At 46.5% G+C, this 9,026-nt stretch overlaps 2 protein-coding genes across 2 annotated transcripts; one reads left to right on the forward strand and one right to left on the reverse strand.

The window, feature by feature from the left end:
* Positions 1 to 2,468: 2,468 nt before the first annotated feature.
* LOC123065111 (agamous-like MADS-box protein AGL80) lies at positions 2,469 to 3,511 on the forward strand. The gene has a single exon (XM_044488471.1). It carries the CDS (start codon positions 2,806 to 2,808, stop codon positions 3,391 to 3,393), a length of 588 nt encoding a protein of 195 aa, XP_044344406.1. The 5' UTR covers positions 2,469 to 2,805; the 3' UTR covers positions 3,394 to 3,511.
* Positions 3,484 to 6,951, reverse strand: LOC123065110 (UMP-CMP kinase 1). The gene is made up of 10 exons (XM_044488470.1): positions 6,782 to 6,951; positions 6,019 to 6,090; positions 5,340 to 5,394; positions 5,130 to 5,247; positions 4,883 to 5,039; positions 4,714 to 4,794; positions 4,530 to 4,637; positions 4,095 to 4,166; positions 3,934 to 4,006; positions 3,484 to 3,781 (listed from the first exon to the last, which is right to left on the reverse strand). Exons 2-10 carry the CDS (start codon positions 6,043 to 6,045, stop codon positions 3,750 to 3,752), a joined length of 723 nt encoding a protein of 240 aa, XP_044344405.1. The 5' UTR covers positions 6,046 to 6,090; positions 6,782 to 6,951; the 3' UTR covers positions 3,484 to 3,749.
* Between the last annotated feature and the right edge of the window lie 2,075 nt (positions 6,952 to 9,026).

Below are 9,026 nucleotides of genomic sequence, written 5' to 3' on the forward strand. Positions count from 1 at the left end.
GCTCATAGACTATTTTTTGTTCTACATTTACTGAAATAAAGAAAATTAATTAGCTAATGATAATGATGCAAACAAAAGAGCTAGTCTATTACCTGGGTGCTCCTTGGAGAACATGCCCGAACAGCTCGGACATCCTTATATGCTCCTCACATATGGGTTGGATATGTTGGATTTGTGGACGGACTGGACATACCCAGACAAAGTAGGGATTGTGATTGGGTGGCCTTTTTTCTTCTCTTTTCTGTCCAGGACAATGATCGGACTCTCAAATGGGATGTTTGAGGGGTCCAATTGTTGATGCTCTTAATTTCCGAAATAGAAAACAAATATAAGTTTCAGTGGCAAATGAATTATTTTTCTACAGTTGGTATATATAACTATACTATTGTGTATAAAGAGAACGACCAGGTAACATGCCATTTATTATTAGTCTAATGTGTGATAGCTGCTCAATCTATTTTCTGGTATCCAACATTGCAAATTATTTGGAGATCCAAAGGAGACAGATTCAACATCATATGTATTCAAGTAACAATCAAAGGTTATATGTGGTATTTAGGATATGGGTCAAGAACTTTACGTGCAACCTGAGATCAAAACTTATCAACAGAGATAAAAAAAACACCAATAGAGATTGCCATTTTTGGGAGGTTAGTTCCATCAAGCTTAATACGACATCATGCAAAATTTTGCAAAAGCTTTCTATTATTATAACAACATGTTAATCGAACATAATTTGGCAAAACCAATTCTGTGTATGAACATCAATAATAGACCATACCCGTAGTGAGTATGCATTAACCAAAGCATAGGCATATAAGTTCTATGAGAGTGACCTACAATCAAGAAGAGAAAATAGATATTATCCAACATCAAAGACCATCCCCACCACATCGGTCAGACTTCCGTGTACTGATTGCACCACATCGATCAGAATTATGGCCATGTACTGATTGCCCAGGAGAGCTATGAATCCAGTATCCATGTATCAAAAACGAAAATAAACAAGCTGAAACAAAAGCCTCCCTATCACCACCACTTGTATCACTGATCATTATATCTCCATGCTCATTGGCCGCTTGCCCGCTTGTAATTCAGCATACATAAACAAGAGCAGTACAACTAAAGAAATAGTTTTTTTATTCGCAATATACATTCATATCGCTCTCAGCTAATGTGTAATTTACCCGATAATATACCATTTCTGTCTGCATCACAGTGGAAACAAGCAGACAAAAGGTCAGGATAACAAATAAATTTTTGGCACAAAAAATAGCAATTCTACTTGTATGCAAGCACTTGAATCAAGTTGTATCACCGTGTGAATGCATTGATATGTAGAACAGCAAGCAGCAAAAATAAATAATTGAGATGCAAGCTGGCAGGAGAGGGAGAGCTTTTTTTACTCTTATGAGCTCCGTGGAGAGTTCATCCGCTGATTGTACTATGTGCCCACGGCTTCAATGTCTCTCCTGGTCCATCCATCATTGGGGCTGGTACTACCGGCCGGTGCCGCTCGCCATCACTGCAGCAATAATATCCTCGTGGAAGAAGCATGCAGTAGCACCATTCCTCCCGTCCTGGTGGAGACCACAGCCACGACACGCTGCTCCTACGAGTGGCCCTCGGCCCGGCTCTCCGCAGCACAGCCGCATCACGCGGCGGAGGAGGCCGCTAGCACCTGCCGCTGTCGGCGACCTCAACGACGTCGATGCGGCTCGACGCCCGGCCTGCATGCGCAAGCGGCAGCCTCGGCACGCTCACCGTCCACGACGACGGCGACCCATGACGTCCGCACCCGCACGTTGCCTCCGACGAGACGGCGACCTTGGCTGCACCGACCCACTGGAGGCACGGCTAGCGCATAGTGCGCGCGGTGGCCCCCGGCCCCGATGCCTCTGCTCCCGGCTGAGACGTGCCCGGTGCATGCGGCGGCCAGCGGTCTGCGTTGCACGGTGCCGCTCCCCGGCACACGGGCGCGAGGGAGCGAGGCGGCCAGGTCCGACTGGCAGAGCCCCCTCGCATGTGGCATAGCGGCGATGGGCAACGGCGCCATGGTGGTATCCACCTATGTCGGTCGTGTGTGAAACGGATCGAAGCTGCTGGGAATTTCCTATTCGTGGAACGGGAGCCACGACAGGTGAATATGTGGTGATTTGCGATGTAGGGGTATTAGGAAAGTTCTGATTCCATCATGACGCAGGAGTATTAGTAAATTGGATTTTTTCCCTTAAAGTTAGTTATTTGTTTTTTTAAAATTTGTTATTTGTTTCCTAAAGCAAATTGCATTGATGAGATTGATCGCTTGATTTGAATAAGTTGGGAAAGTTAGAATCCGTCTCTTTTTGTATAATAGGAAAGTGTTTGTTTACAAGAAAATAGTGGAGAAAAAGTAAACCGGTCAGATGGTGGGAAGGGAGACGAAAATAAACCGGTTGAAAATAAACCAGTCGAAAGTGGAGGGACTATTCAACCAACTCATTCATTAGAAGTAGAGATCACACGGATCATGTTGATGCATGGGCTGAACGTTGTGTTCAGACTGACATCTGCCTATGATCATCAGTAGACACGATAAGCCAGAAGATATGCTGGAGCTAACTACGCATTAACCGGCACTAATTCAAGCGATCCTCATATCTGCCAGAATAATTCCTTTCCAATCACGCTGATGGCAGCAATCCCTCCACTCGATACTCCACTATAAGACCGCCATTCCATTGTCTCCCAAGTCGCAACAGACCAACCATTTCACCTCGATTCCTATCCTACCCATCTTCTTCCTCGCGGCGACCGGCGTCGTCCATGGCTCGCAAGAAGGTGGCCATCGAGTACATCGCGAGCGACCCGACCCGGAAGGCGACGGCGAGGAAGCGCGACATGGGGATCAAGAAGAAGGCCGGCGAGCTGTCCGTCCTGTGCGGCGTCGACACGTGCTACATCATGTACCGCGAGGGCGGGGCCTCCCCGCCGGAGGTGTACCCGTCGGTCCCGGAGGCGATGCGCGTCATCGACCGCTTCAGGGCCATGCCGGAGCTGGACCAGTGCAAGAAGAAGATGGACGGGGAGGACTACGTCCGGGAGCGCATCGCCAAGATCCAGGAGCAGCTGCGCAGGGCGCAGCGCGACAACCGCCAGCTCGAGACCACGCTGCTCCTCCACGACGCCCTGGTCGGCCGCCGCCAGGGCCTCGCCGGCGTCGCCATCGAGCAGCTCGTCAGCCTCGGCTGGATGGCGGAGAGCTACGTCAAGAAGGTGAGCGACTGCATCGCGTACAGGAGCATGCAGCAGCAGCCGCAGCCGCAGCTGCAGCACGCCGGCGTGCAGGCTGAGCCGCCGCATTACGCTGCCGCCGTCGCCGACGTGGAGGCGCCGCCGCACCAGCAGTTATAAATAAGACACACGCCCTCTGGTCCTTCCCGATTTTTTGTATGCCGAGTTTAGTACTCTTTAGGTTTGACTTTGGTACGTGATCTGCTTCCCTGTCACTCGAAGAAGAACAAAGCCTGCATTTCCTTGTTAAAATGTTTACACGATCAAATTCAGTACAAACTGAAGCTGGAAGGGACAATCTTTGCTGAAATGTTTGCACGTCAAATTCACACAGCTTAATCGAGCTCACAACACACCAGATGAACACATCACAACACTAACGGTTTCTTTTGCTGTGCTTGCTTGCTGCTCCATCTTGAATTCTTGATCCAGGACTGAAGGGTACCACACTAATTAAACATCTCTTTAGAAGATGGTCAGTTCCTTCTGTCTGCCACATCGAAGCAACCTGAAGATCACACATACACTTGCTGTCAGCCTGTCGTTCATGTCGAACAGCGAACATGGTCGCATGGTTGCCGACTGAATATATAAATTTCAAGCAATCGGACTGAAACCACTCAAATCAACTGTAGACACCATGATGAAAGAGTTGCTTACTGCAGAATATGTCAAGAAACCAGCTCTTGAATGGATTAGTTTGTGCTCTGCTCACGTTGCTGCCTTGGTTTGCCTGACAGAAAACGCAGAGTAAACCGTAAACGCCGATCCTGTGATTTATTTCAAAACAAATATTTACAAGATGCAACAATGGAGAAAACCTGAGTGTTTAGTTGCGCGAAGATGGCCTTCACGTCTTCAAACACCATGTCTGGCTGCCTGTCACCATCAACCTGAGGGGGCGGGACAGGACACAACCTCACAAGTCACATTTCTCATAAAAAACCACATGATGTCACCAAAACAAAAAGCATTTCTCATTATTGCATCTACATTATCATAATCTTCAGAGTGAACGAACTTTGTATAATTATGTCGCTATTGAAAACTTCAAATGAGTTTAGGGATCAGAAAAATCGAAGCTGAAAATCAACCCATAACTGTCCTGAGAAAATAAAATGAGGTTCAGTTTTATAAATTCTTGAATAACGGATATACATATTGGCTCGGAAGGCAATATGTATTCATGATCTTATTTGCTATATTCTATTTACTCTACTATATTTATGGAATTATAATTTCAGCTATTAAAGTACCCTTCGAAGCTTCCCCATTTTCTCATAGTGCTGAATAACAGGCAGAGTTGATTGCTGAAAAACTTCGAACCGCCGCCGAATGGTTTCCATGTTGTCATCATCTCTTCCCTGAAGACAATCAAATTGAGTGACACATGCTAATCAAATGAGACAAGTTGAGCCTAAGGAAACACAAGCACAAAACCTGGTTTCGATGTAGAATGCGCCGCTCCATCTCCTCCCTTGAGCAGTCAATCAATAATGCGAACTCAGGTTCTATCTTAATCTGAACACACAAATGTATATGTGTGAAGCATACAACAAGGGATTCAACTTCTTTTGGCACTATCATAAGTACATAGAAGCATTCTTACAATCTTCTCGTATGCTTCGCGGTTCTCTTCATTTCGTGGAAATCCATCAATAAGAAACTTATCATTTCCACTTGCAAGCATGGCCTTTAATAGTAGCCTGACGATGATCTCAGAAGGCACAAGCTTTCCTTCGTGCATAAGATTCTTGATCGTTGCACTAATCGAAACAGGCAGACATTAGAAAGATATCGAGACAACGGTTACAATATAGGAGTTTCTTTACATGAATTGGGACTAGGTTTCTTACCCTTGCTCGGTATCAGATTTAACTTCTTCGCGAAGAAGATCCCCAGCACTCAGATGGGTAAACCCAAACTGGCTCACAATCTTAGCACACTGGGTGCCTTTGCCACTGCCTGGCCCTCCTGTACCAGCAGTACAAGCAATGGATTGATCAGCTCAAAGAGTTAAGCAGGGCATATCATGGAGTGCTGTATTAGTCTAGAAGAAGTAATACCTATGACAAAAACAACCGTTATCTTTTTCCCGGAGGGGAATGACCCAACCCAATCCTGCATCCAACCGAATTAGTAAAACAGCAAGTCATGGACGTATACTAACTGACTCGTATCCATTCAGTTTATTCAGAGAATATTGGGAAACATAAAAGTAACAGCTTGAGAGGACACACTTTCTGGGCACAACTGAGAATAAACTTTCGGTGATAAATCAAGTCATTTCTGTAGCGAGGTGAATGGCTTCCATTCAAACCAAAGGCATAGCTACAGAGTACTCCCTCCGTCCGAAAATACTTGTCATCAAAATAGTATTTTCGGACGGAGGGAGTATTACGAGTTCTGAACAAAACGATATGACCTGTAGTTATTGGAAAATCCCGTCAATGCTGGTCAGCTTATTTACTTGTGAGCCATACAATTCTCCTGAAAACTAGTGCTTAGCTTAGTTATGGAATCCTGACTACATGCAGCTACACCACAACAGAACATAAACATGATTGATTGATCAACTCTCCAAGGGAAGGATCAACTCTCCAAGGGAAGGCTGTTGTCTGTATACCGTTTAGGGTGTTAATAAAATGGGTTTGCCCTCTTAAGGCTGCACCAGTTTGACCAAAAAAGCAAAAGATTGATTGATCAATATAGTCAGATGGTACTGAGCTTAAGTACTAGATTTACCTTGTGTACTTGTACTACTTCTGCCATCTAGCTGGGCCGAGGAAACTGGTCAGCAGCAACACCAATCCAACTCTGAATGCAACAGGTAAGTAGCTGAGTTTACAGATTCAGACAGAGAACACGAACTGCACCAAAGAAAACACACAGGGGAAGATTCATATGTCACTGCCGTTGGACATTCTACAAGTCCGTTCCCACTATGTGAGTGCGACCCCACACGCAGTTAGTATTTCCAAAATCCTTTCGGGCGCTTCCAGACAGACGTACGGTTCCACTAGAGACTTCAGGAAGAGACACCTAATAGATTATACAAGGCTCGTCTAGAAATTTCATCACAGTAGTCACTAGATACTTCAGGAAAATGACAGCTATAATGACGCCGATCGATGGCGCTGTGAACTGGAGCTGCCTGAAGTAATTGGACGACATTCGCATACTGTCTCTAGTCTCCCAGGAGTACTCCTACATACCCAAGAACAGTACTGACCGACCGATATTCAACAAAATTCAGGTGGAGTGAAACTAGTTTTTCTCCAACGATCCAAGGCTGGAGTATAAGACAATACATTCCATATTGGAAGGAAAAATATATCTAAAAACCATGGAAGATTCCGGAGGAAAACACCATATTAAAAAGGTGGATGGAGATTTTGCTGCTATGCGCTACTCAGAGATGTGCTGTGCTCTCCCATCCAAGATATAGAGATAAAATAGGATGACGAAAATAGGTAGGAGGCGGGAGGAGGAAGAGGAGGAGGCTTACCGGAGAGAGCTTGCCGTTCTTGACAACGGTGGAGCGACGGCCACGGCGACGTACGGGGAGGAATTCGATTCTGCTGGCTGGTAGCCTCGAGAAGAAGTAAAGGTAGCTAGCGAACGATTTTGTGCAAAGAAGAGACGAGAGTGTAGTACGTAGAGAGCAGAGCAAAGCAAAGCAAAAGGAGGCCGGCAAAGGAGACGCGTGTGGAAAGAGATTCTTACACATACTATTTTGAGCAATATAGGAGATGCATGCTGACTTTTATTTTCCCCGACTAGTAATTTTTCCGCCCCAAAAGGTTGATTTTATTTGTTCAAAATATAGCACAAGTTGATATAAAGTACATACTAAAACTGAAAGCAACCATCAAAGTTATATAAGGGCATTTCCAACAAAAATGCCAAACAGAGACCTAGCTCCATAGAGACCTTTATTTGAAAACTTCAAATTCAAAATTTTCAGTTTTAAAAAATTCTGAAAATAAATACACATATATCTAGATACATAATGTACATGTGTGCAAATTTTCAGGTCAAAATATATTAAAATGTGAGCTACACTAAAAAGACAAATCTGAGGCTTTCTAACATATGTACTGTTCATTTTTAAAGTCCGTGATTTTGTTTTTTTGTGTAGCTCACAATTCAAGGTATTTCATCCTGAATTTTTTTACACATACACTTTACATCCTCGCATACATGTGTATTTTTTTCCAGATTTTTTTGAAACCAAAATTTATGAATTTTGAAATTTTCAAAATAAAAGGCATCATGGAGCTCAGTCTCCAAAATGCCCTACTCCATTTCCAACACCGACCCTCAAAACACCAGCATACATCAGGACTGCGTGTTGTCTCATCCAACATGGGCCTGTATCATTTCTATAGATGCATTTTCCCTCAAACCGCAAACGTGGGGCTTCGTGGGCGTCTGGATCGCTGCCACGCCCGCGTATGGCCACACTGGCCCACCCAAACCCCCTCCCTCACCCCCACGCTTCCCATCCGAAACGGCCAGCGCCGCTTCAGAGCATCAGTGCCACATCATGTCTGGCCAGAGCGGACGCGACCTCTCACTAGCGCCGGCATTGAAACAGCGCGGCCGCCGAGAGAGCGCCGCCCGCGACACTTCCCGGTGTAGGCTGATTCTCTGCGTTCAAATGACACGACGGCCGCCCGTCCGTCTGTTGCCCGCATTAATGACACGTAGTTGCCGAGGCGGCTACTCCAATGTCACCAGTCCGTCCCTTTGCCGCCCACCATTCTCATCTCGCCCGCTATATAAACTACAACCCTAGCCATACACTAGTGCAGAAAAGCGTACATATGGCGTGCCAAAAAGAGCCATGCTGGCATGGACACCCGACCCCACCAATATAGCGTCATTGTTTAAAAAATTGGGCAGGCGTTGTGATGTAGGGTAGAACCCTAGATGCCCGATCTTTCACGATTGGAGGGGATCCTACGAAGAACACGAGGGAAAAAATGAGGGGAACACGAGGGGAAACGCAAGAGAAATCACTCAACCAACAAGATCCGGTCACACATATGCTAGATTCACGAAACACAAAGAGTGATACACAATTCAAAGTCAACAAAGGATGATACAAAAGGCCTTCTCCGTGAGGAGGTCTTGAAGGGTCTTCCCGTGATGGGGTCTTGAATCCGCTTGGGGGATCTTCTCCGAAGAGGTCGTGAGCTCCGAGGAGAAGTGACCAAGTGGATGAGCAAAGCTCTATCTCAAATATGAGCTATCACAATGCTAATCCTAACTAGGAGGAGGAGGAGGTCTATTTATAGTCTAAGTGCAAAAGGGGGCGGAATGAAAGGGTACATGGGCCTCGGACCCGAAGCTGCGCACATACAGGCAGCGGACGTCCGGTCTCTACCGGTCGTCCGGTCGCTCGCGGAGGTCCGAATGTCCGATAGGGCTCGGAGTTCCGCTAATTATGTTCTGTAAACGTGGTACCGGACGTCCGGAGATGGCCGGTCGTTCGGTCGACGGTCGTCCGGTCGCTTTGGATTTTCGTAGAAACGCTTCGGGTGTGGAACTGTCAGTCGTCCGGTGCGGGCCGGACGTCCGCTCGCTGGGCAGTGTTGCCGGTCGTCCGGAGGGGGCCGGACGTCCGCTACTATAGCTCTCATTGGCTGGGACTTGGGTTGGCTGGGCCTTCAGGCGCCGAACGCCAGGTCCTGGTCGGACGTCTGCTGGCTAGAGCGTCAGGCGCCGGACGTCCGGTGCTGGCGGAC

This window comes from Triticum aestivum, chromosome 3B, assembly GCF_018294505.1.
Source record: "Triticum aestivum cultivar Chinese Spring chromosome 3B, IWGSC CS RefSeq v2.1, whole genome shotgun sequence".
NCBI classification, from domain to species: Eukaryota; Viridiplantae; Streptophyta; class Magnoliopsida; order Poales; family Poaceae; genus Triticum; species Triticum aestivum.

Excerpts from the sequence above, each read along its gene's own strand:
- LOC123065111 (XM_044488471.1), top strand. The coding sequence starts at position 2,806 with ATGGCTCGCAAGAAGGTGGCCATCGAGTACATCGCGAGCGACCCGACC.
- LOC123065110 (XM_044488470.1), bottom strand. The coding sequence starts at position 6,045 with ATGGCAGAAGTAGTACAAGTACACAAG. Across the intron at positions 4,638-4,713 it reads GCATTCTACATCGAAACCAG|GGAAGAGATGATGACAACAT; the intron begins GTTTTGTGCTTG and ends GATTGTCTTCAG. Across the intron at positions 3,782-3,933 it reads GTTTCTTGACATATTCTGCA|GTTGCTTCGATGTGGCAGAC; the intron begins GTAAGCAACTCT and ends TGTGATCTTCAG.